The sequence below is a fragment of the Equus przewalskii genome, chromosome 17, assembly GCF_037783145.1.
Source record: "Equus przewalskii isolate Varuska chromosome 17, EquPr2, whole genome shotgun sequence".
In the NCBI taxonomy this organism is placed as follows: Eukaryota; Metazoa; Chordata; class Mammalia; order Perissodactyla; family Equidae; genus Equus; species Equus przewalskii.
This window is the reverse complement of record NC_091847.1, coordinates 66,875,057-66,889,799: the sequence shown is the minus strand read 5'-3', so window position 1 is coordinate 66,889,799 and position 14,743 is coordinate 66,875,057. Positions and strand designations below refer to the sequence as shown.

The 14,743-nt window shown below is 42.6% G+C and overlaps 1 protein-coding gene across 2 annotated transcripts in view; it reads left to right on the top strand.

Annotated features, from left to right (window-relative positions):
• Window positions 1-11,108, top strand: part of STAT1 (signal transducer and activator of transcription 1) — a 38,803-nt gene extending 27,695 nt beyond the window's left edge. For both annotated transcript variants that reach the window (XM_008516543.2, XM_070580463.1), the window contains exons 19-25: window positions 764-813; window positions 1,518-1,612; window positions 2,392-2,537; window positions 4,042-4,227; window positions 5,278-5,353; window positions 6,267-6,366; window positions 9,937-11,108. In XM_008516543.2, coding sequence (XP_008514765.1) covers window positions 764-813; window positions 1,518-1,612; window positions 2,392-2,537; window positions 4,042-4,227; window positions 5,278-5,353; window positions 6,267-6,366; window positions 9,937-9,951 — 668 coding nt within the window. In that variant the 3' untranslated portion in view covers window positions 9,952-11,108. The remainder of the gene's footprint in view (window positions 1-763; window positions 814-1,517; window positions 1,613-2,391; window positions 2,538-4,041; window positions 4,228-5,277; window positions 5,354-6,266; window positions 6,367-9,936) is intronic.
• The last annotated feature ends 3,635 nt before the right edge of the window (window positions 11,109-14,743 follow it).

Genomic DNA, 14,743 nt, shown 5'->3' with positions numbered 1-14,743 from the left:
GGAGTATTTGAACTCTTTCTTTAAAAATCCATGGGCAGCTTTTCTCCAGATCTGCTTTCTGTGCCACATAACTGCCTGCACTGCAGACACCAATAGACTCTCCGTAACCAAATGGCCACAGCAGTGTCTCTTCTGGCCGTGTAGCTGTCACAGTGGGGGTCTCGTGCTGTTTAATGGAAAGGAAGAAATCTCCTTATTCCATTTCCTTATTTGCTGAGAATTAAGAAAGAGATCTTTTCTGCCTGGGGCTCACTCGCTCTCTCTCTCTCTCTCTCTCTCTCTCTCTCTCTCTCTCTCTCCCCTCTCCTCGTTTCTCTCCCTTGCCTTTTGATTTGCCTCTGCCTCCTGTTTGCCTCCGCCTCCCTGACACCCTGCCCTTTTTGGTGGAGGGCTAAGGGAAATGCCTAATTAATATCTAAAAGAAGCTTGTAAAGTCACGTGTCAGTTACATAGGTCACCTAGGAGTGATCTTGGTCTCGGTTTGAATTAAAAAAAGCGCTGTCGGGTCTTTGGGAAAGAAGACTGCTGAGGAACAAGAGGAAGGCGTGAGAAATGGTGTTGCACAGGGAGGGAGCAAATTGAGGCTTCTCCAGAAAGTGCAAGTAATTAGCAGTAATTCTCTGAGAATATAACCACGTACATACAATCTTCCTTTGTTGAAAGTTGGCTTTTTTCTTTAAGAGCAAATACAAGAGCCATCAGTCCAGCCAAAGCTTCAGAATCAATTTCTGTTTCCTGAAAAAGCTTGTTTTTATTCGTGTAGGTCCTAATGCTGGCCCTGATGGTCTCATTCCGTGGACAAGGTTCTGTAAGGTGGGTTTTATCCTCTCTGTGTTCTCTTCGCTCTCTGTTGAGGTGCTCATATTTTTCGTCATGGTGGTTACTGAACTGCTTATTCTGGCATGTTCTCTCTGGCCCGTGGAGCCCCTAGGGCAAGTTGTTTATTACTTTCCCTCAGCGCAGAAGGTTGGCCTCCAAGTGTGTGTCTGACAGGAAGAGCCTGCCTGTGTGATAACATTCTTTCATATCCGAAATGAGTCTTCTGTTGGCTCACACGGGCCCCTTGCCTGGCAGCGTTTTAGCTCCGTGCATGTGAAATGTGTGCTTCGTGCTGAGGTGGACGGCCTGGCTGCCAGATGCATTCCCCTGAACCTGCTCGAGCAGGGGGACCAGTTGAAGGGCATAATTCGACCCTGCCGGGGTCACTAGACAGTGCTGCTGACCTCGCGCTGCTGGAGTGGAGGAGTGGGAGAGCAGTTTTGTCCCATGATTCACCCTGGAGGTCGTTCCCCGGGCGTGTTTGCTACTGTTTGCAGAAGGAAGCAGCGCCTGGCCCAGGAAATGGAGAGCTCGGTGTCTGCATGTTGATAAGATGGGAGGGACCGCGCTGTATGAGACAGCTCCAGCTTTGGCAACTGGGCAGTTGTGGCAAATTAAAATCTGATGGTGGGGGGAGGTGTGGTAAGTCACTATTTGGGATTTCCTTATTCCTAATATGTGCATTTCTATACTTGCAGGAAAATATAAATGATAAAAATTTCCCTTTCTGGCTTTGGATTGAAAGCATCCTTGAACTCATTAAAAAACACCTGCTCTCTCTCTGGAACGATGGGTAAGGGCCATTGATCGCTGTATTTTTGAGACATATTTTTAACACATACTCTCATACTGCAAGGCTAAGACCGGCCTGACCGGAACTTCATTATTTGATAAGACTTGTGTGCGTCGCCCAGGAACAGATGCTTACAGGCTGTTTCTTCAAGGCTTCCTGATAGTGGAACCTCATAAGATTAAACTTATACTTTCATAGTATACGTATGTGTGTTTTCCAAGTTAAGTGAAAAAACTCTGAGTGCCATTCATGCATTTATTCATTCAAAAAATTTCTTGAGCACCTACTATATTGCACGTAGGAAGGAAGAAGAAACCTTTTTAACTCAGTAAACTATTTCTGTGTAATTTATTCCCAGGGTGAGTTTATATTTCAACAAAGGCTTTAACTAGATCAGAAGTGCTAGAATATGAAAATATATTGTCTGAGCCTTTCTCTCCAGTATAAAACATAGAGAAATTCAGACATTTTCATAGCCTTTAAAATGATCAAGTGAAAATAAAAGGCTCATTAATCCAGCAAGTATTTATTGATCATCTCTAGCATCCTGCTGGCACCATGTTAATGATATTTGTTTTTGGACTTTGGCATACATATGTATAAGTGAAATGCTTCCTAAAATGTTAATTAAACAGATTTTAAAGCATATGAAGTAGTCTGGATGTTTGTAAGCTATGTTGTTTGGTCAAATTCCGGTCCTCTGCTTCATTGTAAGTTCGCACAAAAATTAAAACTGTGACTGAACCTCAGAACCTCCGTCTGTCCCTTTCCACATGCAGGTGTATTGTGGGCTTTATCAGCAAGGAGCGAGAGCGTGCTCTGCTCAAGGACCAGCAGCCAGGCACGTTCCTGCTGCGCTTCAGTGAGAGCTGCCGCGAAGGGGCCATCACGTTCACGTGGGTGGAGCGCTCCCAGAACGGAGGAGGTAAGCGGGCTACCGGCACAGGGCGCACGCTGCTCAGACTTGGGGCCAGGCCTTCAGCGCTGTGGGTCCACTCGTACCAACAACGAGCTTTCGACATAAAATCGCAGATCCTATACCTACCCCCAGCCGAGCCTCCCAGATAGGATTTAACACATCACCATGAATATCATGGTTCACTGCCCGGAACATATTGCAGAGATGATGACTTTTAAAACACAAGGCCAGATTCTTTCCTCGTGGTCATGTTTGTTATCTGTAGATGAAGGATGTGAGTCACTGTGGCAGCCAGTTCTTGGGAGGAAACCCGCTTTGTGCAGCATCAGCTTGCAGACTCTCTGAGAGGAATCCCTTGTGAAAGTGCCCCGATGAGGGCCGGCTTGGTGAGAGGGGCCTGGGGGCTGAGCGGCAGCCCCGCCTTCAGACAGAGCAATGGCAAGTTTCTCTTTGTTATATAGTGGGGTTCTGTTTAACCAGATGAATCCCTCACTGAAAGACTCTGAAAACCTTCGCATTATGCAGCAGGTTTTCGGGGGGTGAGGCTGACCAGCAGAGAGGAGAAAGCAAGAGAGACGGCAGGGTTACTTCTCCCTCTGGCTTCTAGTTTGCTCTGTCTGAAGGACTGGCGGAGAAACTGCTTTGTTCCACTGACTTTTATGCGTTCAGTGGAAAGATGCAAAAAGGTGGGATACTTTGCTTCTTGTATTTATTTTTTTCTCCTGATAAAAAACAGAGGAGCTGGATTAGAGCTGGCAGTGGGCAGTAGACGTCAGAGCCGGCCCTGCTCGGCCCCTCCGCTGTGGTTCCTCTCCTGCGCTAGCCGAGAGCTGGAGCTAGCAAACCAGTGGGGTCTGAGTTCTAGAGAAGTCCAGAGAGCAGCCTCTGCAATGTGTGCACCTAAAAGTGGGATTCTGGATCAGTCAGGAGACAGGATTCACATTAAGTGTGGGAATAAGACCAGGAGTGACTCAAACTGCTTTGTCCCTGTGGACTAGAGGGAAAAGGTAGCAAATAGGATCTTTTGTTGTTGTTTAAAATGTTGTTTTCCATGTATGGTCATCATTTATTTTAATAAAAAATTACATTTTTCAATATGAAAAGAAGAACAAACAGAAAGTAAGTTTATCTTTTAGTAACTTAATCTATGGCTTAAGCCAAGATGACCCGGTTAGTGTTTCATTATTTATTGCATGTGGGCAGCACAGCATTAAAGGTGCAGGCTTTTAAAGGTGTTTAATAAACCTCTTTTGGCCAGATTTACAAATCTAAGTAAATCAGGACAAATGCAATGTTATTGAGAGTAATGACTGCCTTTGTTTTCCCTGTTTTTAAGACAGAATTATAATGTGTTTAGAGAGAAAGCAGTACATGGGGCGTGTGGTAGCTCCTAGATTGTGAGGCGTTCTTACCCGCTTCGCTGAGATCCGTAAACTCCGCAATGCTTTGTTTCTCTCCTCTATTGTTTTGGGACATTCCATGGGGCTCACTTGGCTTTTCTTCTTTTTAGAGCCTTACTTTCATGCGGTCGAACCCTACACGAAGAAAGAACTTTCTGCTGTTACTTTTCCTGATATCATTCGCAATTACAAAGTCATGGCTGCTGAAAATATTCCAGAGAATCCCCTGAAGTATCTGTATCCAAATATTGATAAGGACCATGCCTTCGGAAAGTATTACTCCAGGCCCAAGGAAGGTAAGTGAGGAGAGCGAGCAGTTGTCGCCCTGGTTTGGGAGAGCACAGCGCAGTCATCCCTGGAGACTGTTCTTGTTTTATCCTCGTCCAGAGGTTTGCTGGACACAGGGGTTAGTCACACACACTGCCCTTTTTGCGTGTCGGTACAAGGTGCCTGCACAGACTTTACCCATGCTGTGTCAGTAAGCCACCGCTTTCTTTTGAGTTGGTAAAAGCAGGCTTTCCAAAGATGGTATAAACGCAGCACAGTTGAAACATAATGCGCTATTTGGCTTAATGCTGCTTAGCAAGAAATGAGTAAATAATTTCTTGTTTTTGGGGTGTTAGAAAAGTCCATTCCTGGTCTTGTGTATTTGTTACATTATTACTTTTTTCACATGGAAAACATAAAAATGAGGGTCATCATGGCCAACTGATTCATGCCAGTCTGTTCGTGTTAAAATTGAGGAAACTGAGGCCTGGGACAGGTAAAGTGGCTCATTCAGGGTGACCCAACTGATTATTAGATCCTGTTGTTACTAGTGACTGTCACTAAGAACAGGCCTAGACTTGGAACACAGGTCCCCTGCTGCTCAGTCTTCACCGACTTGCATTGGAGAAAGTTCACGTGTGACTAATCTGGTTTGGAACACGCCAACAAAGTTAATTATTTTTCAGAGTCAGAAATCTCAATATTGGCACAATCACTTGGGGAAGAAGATGCCCAGCTTTCCTTGACAGCTGTGTCTGTTACACCAGCCGCGCTGGGGCCACTGAATCAGATATCACTGCGCGTATTTTGGGCTCCAACTTGTGTAGGATTTCAAAGCTTGGAAAGAGAAACCTTTCCACTTGACTTCTGTGCTGAACTCTCCTCCTGTTTCCTTTTAGTTGTTTCTGGATTCCCCTCAGAATTTCAGGTGACCCAGGCAGGGAGGTCGTAACCCCATAAAGTTACAGGACTCTAACCTGACCATCAAGAAAAACAGTAAAATTTTGATCAAAGAGAAAGTTGATTCTTCTAGTGTTATTTCTGCTAATGGAAGGTGTACACAATGTGTTTGCTTGCAGCTCCAGAACCAATGGAACTTGATGGCCCTAAAGGAACTGGATACATCAAGACTGAATTGATTTCTGTGTCTGAAGTGTAAGTGAACACAGAAGAGTGCCATGTTTAAAAACCTCAGGCTGGCCCTGCTCCTGGCTGGGGCCTGTTGAAGATGCTCGCTCTTGGCTTTTTCATTGTAATTGCTGCCGCCGCCATCACAGTTGAACTTGTTGGAAAGATCCTAATTAGAGATGCTGGTATCACTGCTTATCAGCATTTTGCTGCCTTTATGAAAAAGAAAAAAAAAAAAAAAACCAAGAAAACAAACCAAAAAAAGAGTTGTATTTAAGGTTTATAAGTTCTTCCCAAACTGATACTTTGAAAAAGTGTGAATAAAATGAACAAAAATGGATCAGAGTGGGAAAATAGTTCTTTTCAATCTAGAAAAGGCCAAAGTAATGATGGAGATACATTTTTTTCCGCTTGCTTTTATTTTGTTGTTTCATTTTATAAAAGGTAGAAAAAATTTTGGAAAAGTCATTGTCAGTTATTTGGCCTGCAGCACTGTCTTGGGGTGAATGGATGTAGCCTTCATGTAAAACACTGGAGCAGCTTGATCTGCATACAAACCTCAAGGTAGGGATGAGGGACTCCCCAGACTTTTCTCTGGTGCTTCTCGGGCCAGGGTCAGCCCCGAGGCATTGTCATCTCCGAGTGACACATGCACACACTCGCACCCAGGTTTAACCAGAAGCGGCGCAGGTTCCTGTCTGGCTATTGCTCGCTCACACCCTAGAGTCCAATACATTTCCCAAGGGGCCGGGCTGGGGACAGGAACCTCCCTCGATCTATACGTGTTCAAATGTGTTTTACAGGTGTCCACACTCACCTGAAATAAAAACATCAAGTGATGGTTCTTTCAATCACAGGCCAAAGGTGAAATGTCTAAGTTTGCACCACTGCTTTCATAATCTAGATGCTAACACTTCCTTCGTCTTTCTCCCCATTTTAGTCACCCTTCTCGACTTCAGACTACAGACAACCTTCTTCCCATGTCTCCTGAGGAGTTTGACGAGGTGTCTCGCATAGTGGGCTCTGTGGAATTCGACATGGTGAGTACGTGGCGGGTGCCCTCAGCTGGCGCCGAATGTGGCTCTCTGAGGCGGGGAGGCGGCCTGGCAGACCCTGGGCCTGTCTGCTAGATATGGGAAGGAGCCTCTTTCTGGTAGAGCCAAGGAGGGTGTTTTTCGACTAGCTGTGAGAGGTTGGAGTCTGCTATGCTTAAACAAGCTGTATCATCACCAGGATTTTTATTCCTGGCCTTCAGCACCTGCCAAAAAATAAGTAACATTTCAAATATTTAAAAGGTCCCCATCTGCCTTTTGAGGTTGTCCATGGAGAATTTTCATATATTAAGGAACGAAGATTTTTCTGATAAGAAAATGTTTCCCTCTGTCCTGTTATTTCAGCCCTGTGTCTGGGTGAAGGAGTGTGATTTTCAGGAAGGAAGGGGACTAATGCTTGGTGGTTAAAATTATAGAGAGTTAGCCAGCAGCAGTGAAATTTTCACCTGCCTATATTTGAGAGCCGATGTGCACAGCCGGCGCCTGGAACTGTGGGGGGCTGGCCAGGAGGAAGAGGTTTGGGGGTGAGATGCTGAATGAGTGTCACGAAAGGACTAGTGGCGGGGTCCTCCACCGAAGAGAGGATCTTCCTCTGAGAGAATGGTTTTCAGTCCGTCAAACTGTATTGTTTGCCTGCCAGCTCAAAATCCTTCCTCTTAGAGATTTTTTTTGGTTGGCTGGAGTTTTGCTGATGCTGTTTAATTTTAAGCTCTTTTCCACATGAAGCTATTTCAGTTCGTTTTAAAAAATTTGTTTAATGCTTTAAAAAAAATCCTCTGAGTCATTCCTGGCTTCTGTTCATCACTGGGTACCTGATGCCCAGCGCAGACTACGTGCGCAGTAATGAGGGAGGAAGGCGGAGAAGGGAGAGGGCAGACGGGAGAGAGTGCCGCCCCTCATATGTTCGAGATCACTGTGTTTGTATGACCTCCGTAATATCTGCTTGGAGTCAAGTTTCTGTGTAACTTTTTTCTTTGTCCTTTTTCCTCACCTGGAGAAGCACAGGGTAAAATCTTTAGACTGTACTTTCTTACACCTTCATGCTCGTTGAGGGTAAAAAAAGTCACTTAGAAAAATGCTTAGGTTGTATAGTAGCAAAATAGTTCTGTTCCTCCTGGCAAGTGTAAGGTGAACCTTTTGTATTGGTCTGGTCGCATCCTCTGTTAGAATGCAGCTCCCGACTCTGCTATGAAGTGCTTTACGAGCCTCACACGAAAATGGGGTAAATGTCAATAAAGCCCTATTCAGAAAATGTAAGACAGATTGATGGAACCGAAAAACGGGGTGATCTTCTTCTACACTTCCTTTGTTGTCACATCCTCATCGCGATCATCACCACCATTAGTGGGTGATACTTATTAAGCACATACTGTGTACCAGGCACTTCATAAGGTGGTAACTTATTCAGTCCTCACAACAACCTTCTGAGTTAAGTATTACTGTTCTTCCCTTTTCACGGGTGTGGAAAAAGAGGCCCCCCTAAATTACATAACACGACTAAGATTAAACAGTTGGTGAATGATGGAACAAATATTTGAATCTACCGCTGTGTCTCTATTGACCATGCTCTTGTCCACTATCCTGGAATGCCGCCTTGCCCAAAGCTGATCTTTGCTTCATTCAGAACATGCACCCTACAGAAGCTGTTTACACAGGACGAGTCTGTTTTATTTAGGTTTACTAAGATGAAGGCAGTGTGGCCTTTGGGTGAGAGGCCTGTGTTTGGGATTTGGAAATTGGATACCAACTCTGTCATCACCATTATTCCCTGTGCCCTTGAGAAAATAAGACGGATTAGTTCCCCCATCTGTGCAAGCAATGTGACTGCTTTCCCTGTACCCTCAGAGTGATACCATGAGAGCAATTTCAGTACTCTAAATAAATGCCGGGAAATGGTTTTGTGTTCTCTGGATGCCCCGTTGTAGCCATTCCATTCCAGAGGATTTCATTCATTTCATTTGTAGAATAAAATAAGTCTGTTTTACACATACACACACACACACGCATGCACTGAAATCTCCAGATTAAAGCCCTAGAAGACTTAAAGAGCTAACAGAGGCTTTAATGTTGGCACAGCATTGGGTAGGCAAAATGAAAGTCGGATTAGTCTCCAAACTGGGTGGACCCCACCTCGTCTGTCTCAAATTGTCCTCAGCCTTGGCCAGTTTCCATTCAGCATCCGCTCTTGGAATTCGGGCATATGCCCTGAAATAGAATCACCCCTCACAGGGCTGGCTGGGTTGGGCCTCATCTGGAGGTTGTGGCTCTGGGTGAGGAGACTCCTGAGGCAGCACTGGGGCCACCGCAGGAGCAGGCCTCAGGCTCCCGAGGAAATTCTCCAGGAGAGACAGAGCCCCACTGTTTCCTGCAGCATGACTTCACTATTTGTTTAGTCTGGGTTTCCTGTACTGCAAATTTTTTCCTCTGGGACTACATGAGAACCAGTCTACTCTCCTAGACGCCTTTGGTCAAAGCTGATGATAATCATGGGAACGTTTATTAATTGTCTGGTATTTTCCATCTACTGTATCGAGTATTCTACATATGCTCTCTAATTTAATCCTCTTAGCAACTCTATCTGCTAGGCACTATTAGCCTCCTTTGAATAGATAGGACCTTGAGAGTTAGAGAGGTTAAGTAGTATGCCATGGTCACAGCTGGGAAGAGACAGTGACAAGATTTGAATCCAGGCTTTCTCTCTTTCTCTCTCTCCAAAGTCCACCGTCTTCAGTACACGTTTACTGTCAGCTACACTGAAACATAGGGGAAAACCTTCATTGTGCTTTTTAATCCAAAAAACTTTCCTAGGTGTGCACTATGTACAACCCACTATTGAGTAGTTGGGATTTTAAAAAAATGTGCTCAGTTCTCAAGAGGTTCATAGCCTAGTGCCATGTTTCTATTGGTATTTTGGGCCAGATGATTCTCTGTGGTGGGGCTGTCCTATGCATTGTAGAAGGTTTAGCAGCATCCCTGACCTCCACCCACTAGATGCCAGTAGCGCACACACCCCTACACCCAGTCGTGACCGGCAAAGATGTCTTCAGACATCCCTGGTTGAGAGCACCTGGTCTAAGGGGAGAGCCCAGCGTGGATCCTAATCATTCTACTTCTCTAACTGTACCTGAAACACATTCATTTATTATTCCTACTGCGTGGCCTTTCAGGAAAATTCATCATTTCCCCCATATCCCTCTCTCACCCTGGCATACAGCTCAGCATTGCCTCACCCTTGTTTTCATGAGCAGATTTGCCACGTTGCTCTGTCCCCAGACTTGCATAACAGCAAAAAGCTTTATGCAGCCTGGATGAATTCAAAGAATTAAGCCAGCAGGCTGCAGAGTAATAATCCATTAGCTTACGTGATATAAAAGGTCTCGATTAGTCCAGGAAAATGGATGGTACATGCTGAAGGCCCTCTAATCCCGTGGCTGTTATTTGCTGTTGGAAGTGTCTTCCTCCTCCTCCATTGTAGAACAGACAAGCGACGTTCAATATATGGATCTGCATTTCACAGGATCAGTGTCATCAACTTAACCACGTTTTATCTTTTTACAGATGAACGCAGTATAGAGCATGAATTTTACTCATCTTCCCTGGCGACATTTTTCCCTCCCATCTGTGATTCCCTCCTGCTGGTCTGTTCCTTCACATCCTGTGTTTCTAGGGAAAGGAAAGCAAGGCTGACAAATTTGCTGCAACCTGTTGATAGCAAGTGGATTTTTCCCTCATTCAGAAACATCTGTTACTCTGAAGGGCTTCATGCATCTTATTAAAGGTAAAATTGAGAGACCCTCTCCACAGAGTGGGTTTGACAAACGAACAACATTCAGATACACCCACAACCTCAGGACTAGAGTGCGAGTCCCTCGGGAAAGGGGAGAAGTCGAGCAGCGTGTGGCAAATACTATGCATAAAGTCAGTGCCCAACGGTTATGGGTTGTTGGATAGATGGCACAGTTATTTAGGAAACTTCTTGATGTAGGATTGACAAATTTCTGTTCTGGAGAATTCTTACTTGTTCTCTCTGCTTGAAGTATGGCTATAAGTTTTCCACTAGTTTACCTATGTGAAATAGTTCAAAGCTAAGTTTACTTAGAATTACATCAACTCTTTTTCCAAAGGTAGCCAGCCTGTATCTGGGCAGGGAATAAAAGTTGTGTTCTTTATTTTATTACATCTTCCGCCCTGGCCGTTTAAAGCTAAAGGCAAATTCTCTCTCTTGAGAGAATTAGCTTTTCTGTTTGTTATGGGTTTATGATACTGGCTAATATCAATAGAAGGAAGTACCTTTTCCAAATTCATGAGTAGTGTTTTCTCTTTAAACTTTAATATCCACAGCTGAATATATTCGGCCTTCAACATGGTCACTAGTAAATGAAATTGTCTTCACAGTTCTCTCAAGGGAGCCAGGCTATTGACAACAGCTCTCTCAAGGCAAATCCTCTTATTTTCCAAAAAGTTGAAATTAATCATAGATGTAGACAAACTCAAATCTAATTCATGTTTTTTAAATGGGTTAATTTGTCTTTATTGTTATTAGCTGGTATTTAGTCTATTAGTGATAAACTTTTCAAATTGAGAAGAAAAAATAGTGACCGACAAATCATTAACCAGAAATAATATGAGAATCAATAATCTGAAAACTTGGCTGTGTAACTGCATTAAGAATTGCATATTTTTCACTGATAAATGTGTTTCTCTGACAAATACATTTGCAAATGATTCCATTCCCTCTCCTGTGCTTTTTCTAGACCCTTTTTGATGGATGATGTTTGTTGAAGTGTATTTTGTTGTTTACTTCTTCCTTCATTAGCACTGACACAAAAAGTGGTTTAGGGGGATGGGTTTGACAGGGTTCTTCCAGATAACTTCCACAGACTGCTGTCTTTGTAGCTGTATCTTATTTTTCCACTATCACCACCACAATTATATTATTATATAAATGCCATATTTTTCTTTGGTGGGGATAAAGTTTTCTTGAAATCTATTTTAAAATTAAAGTATATGTATTGCATTAAATATAATATGCACATGGTACTTTCCTTGGTACTGAACACAAATTACGGCCTCCTCTAAGTTTTTACATAAGATGGTATGAACCTGACTGGGTTTGCACTGACTTTTTAAAATAAAAACGGTGAAGGAACAAAGAAGACAGCAATAAAAAATATAGTTTCCAACTGCTAGTATTTAACAATTTATTATACTTTTGCCCTTTGAGAATGATTTGGCATGGTTTCTTTTTAGTGCACTAGCCAAAAGACTTTGTTTACGTTGAAGAAATAGTAAAATTCTAGTATTAGCCTCTTATTAATAGCATTTGGTATAAAGATGTTACAAGTTACTGGCATTATGTATAGGTTTTATGTTTTTCTCATTTTTCCTTATTAACATAAAAATATATCAATGCTTATTTTAAAATAATGTTAGTAACACCATTTTCCTAAGTGTTGCCCTTTCTGAATACTCAGTAATCAGAATTGCTATGTCAGATTAAGAAAGGTCAGTGGAAAAGATCAGAGAGGAAATGCTCTTGGGACAAGGTATAATGGGTGCCATAAAAAGCCAACAAAAGAAAAAGTACCCCGGTCTTGGTGACCACGGCTGCCTCCAAATGCACAAATAATTTGGCACTTATTTTAAAATGAATTTCAGTACTGCTAATAGAAGTTTTTAATTTTAAAATACATACAAAATGGAACTCTGTCTTGCCTTCAGTGTAGCCATCTAAAATCCATACCTCCATGATTAGATGAGTTCTTACTGAGAAGTTATTGCACTCCCACAAATAGGTCCCATTTTTCTCTAAAATGTTATAAGCTAGAAAGCTATGACCTTCTCAAAGTAAAAGGCACCGTGTGCTGGAAAAAATAGGATAAGAAAAGACATAATCACTGAGTTAGACATAATCTGGCAAGTTAGACTTAACCACTATTTGAAGAGTTATCAGGGAATAGTGGTATAGACTTGAATTTTGACATCATAACGAATATGATCATTCTCCATATGTATGGTCATTCTCATCACATAACAAATATGATAATTCTCATTTCCTACATCTAGTAAATAGAAAATTTCTTCATAATGAACATTAAGAGCTGTATTTCTCTAGGGAGTAAAGTAGATAATGCCCTGCCTTGCCAGCATTAAGTTTATATTCTTATATCATTGATCATTATAAGAAGTCAGTAAATGGATCCTGGCTTAGGGATGTTTGTGTGTTTTAAGAGTATTTCTGGTATGGTGTTTGTAGGGTGTTTTATAAGCATAGAGCTTATATGCACCACTTGGGACAAATTTCTCCTTATTAGGGAAAGAGTTTTCTGAGATGGCGTTAAATGAGTGAAATCTATTGTCTGGAAGCTAAAGTGGAATATGAAGGGGCGTCTTAATGAACAAAGCACTCCTTTCACATCTGGCTATCTCAGGGAAAACAGGAAAAAATTAGAAATTATTTTGAAAACCCTGGTACCTACCATTTGAACTGGGATGCTGTTCCCAAAGTAATGGGTATTTAGTTGAGTGGCTTCTTAGTTAAGATTCATTCATTTATTGGTTCATCAAAAAATAGTGAGCACCTGCCCTGAGCCAGGCACTATTCCAGATGTTTGGGAAACACTGGTAAACAAAGACAAAGATCCCTGCTCTTGTGGACTTAACATGTGCTGAGACACTGGATCATATGTTGTAGTACACTTTCCTTATTAAAACTGAAGAAAGATTTAGTGAAACAAACATGGCCAAAAGCTGCAAATCATTTAAATGTTATATAAAAATATAATTTCAAAGAAATAGCATTAAAAGCAGTTTGGGGAAGGCTAAAGATTATAGAGATGAGCTTATATAATATAGCTCTTAAATGATACTGACTAAATAATACTCAGCCTCCAGGTTTTGGTGAACTAACTTCAGGTTATATATTTGCTATACTGAGAAATTACACACCTTACTTGCCCAAGTGAAAAAAGAACCATACTTAGGCAGCTTTAACTTATTTATTAAATTTATCCCAACCTCTTGGGTATACAAAGAATATAAAGGCACCTAAAAGGCAGAAAGCTGTCAAACAGCTGTTATCAAACTGCCTTTCCTGCTGCTGTTACACCACTTGAAGACCCTAGTGCTGGTGTCTGTTGGTCGTCTTTCCGTTTCTTGTACGTGAAGGAAGCAGTCTTGACAGTGTTCTGTGTTGATGACTGCTTGTCCTAGCTGACTCTGTAGTGACTGTTTGGAGAGACATGAGGGGCAAGGCGGGGGCACATGGAGGCCTGGAGTCAGGTTCAGGCTCCAGAATAGAAATAAAATGCCCATCTTTGCCCCTTTTTAATAACTAAATTTTCTAATCCCTCCCATCCCAAGACACACATACCTTCCCTAATCTTCTAGTAAATCCCATCCTTTCCTTATATAACTATCAAATAGCCCTTTCCCCCGAAGCCCTTTTTTTAAAGTACTACCTCACATATTCATGGGCACTTTCCCTGTGCCATCTGGTCTCTGATTTATGAATTTACTCATTTCACTATGAGTTAGCAAGTGAAATTAGGAAGATTACACCAGCCCCTAAAAAAGTTCCACAGAAATAAGATGATCACGTATCAAGAACAGGTATAATTTAATTTTTCACTATTTGGGACTATTCACCCGTTTCCCCTGCACTGATGTCCTGCTTCTGTCTGCAAATGTAGACATGCAGAGCTCGGGCTGACCACATGTTGCAGGACTTAACACTGTAGCCTTTATGCTTCTCCTTAAAACTCCACAGAGGCCCGGTTTCAGCTAATACGCAAGTAGCTGGATATTCTGTCCATAGTGGGCACAGTGTGATAGCATGTAGGGGAAGAACATGGGACTAAGAGTTCGGTATCATGGCCCATTCTTGGGTCTCAGTTTCATTTGTGAAAGAGTGGGATTGGATTATTTCTGATGTCTTCCAGTTCTAAAATGTCAGTAATGCAGATGGACTGACTCATATAGCAAAGTAAATTACTTTATGACAAACAACCTTGTACCTTCTCTATAGTAAGGAAACCAGCCGCTAACCCTACACCTGCAGACCAGGGTTTTCCAGCAGTGGAGGTGAATGCCACTCCACACGCACATGAACCAGTCAGGAGCTGTGGTTTACCAGCTGGTTGAACTCAGACTCTAGTGTGGCAGCACTAGGTTCAGCTCCCCAAACAGATGTCAAGGCTTTGTGAAAATAACCTCTCCCCTCATTAAAGGAGGTTAGAACCCCTCCTAGTGAAGGACATGTTTAATGACTCAATTCAACAGTATTTACTGAGCACTTCCTAACTGTGAAAGGGTAGTGTTCGTTTCTAGGGGACGGCAATTGTGTCTGTCCATCCTCTCACCTTCA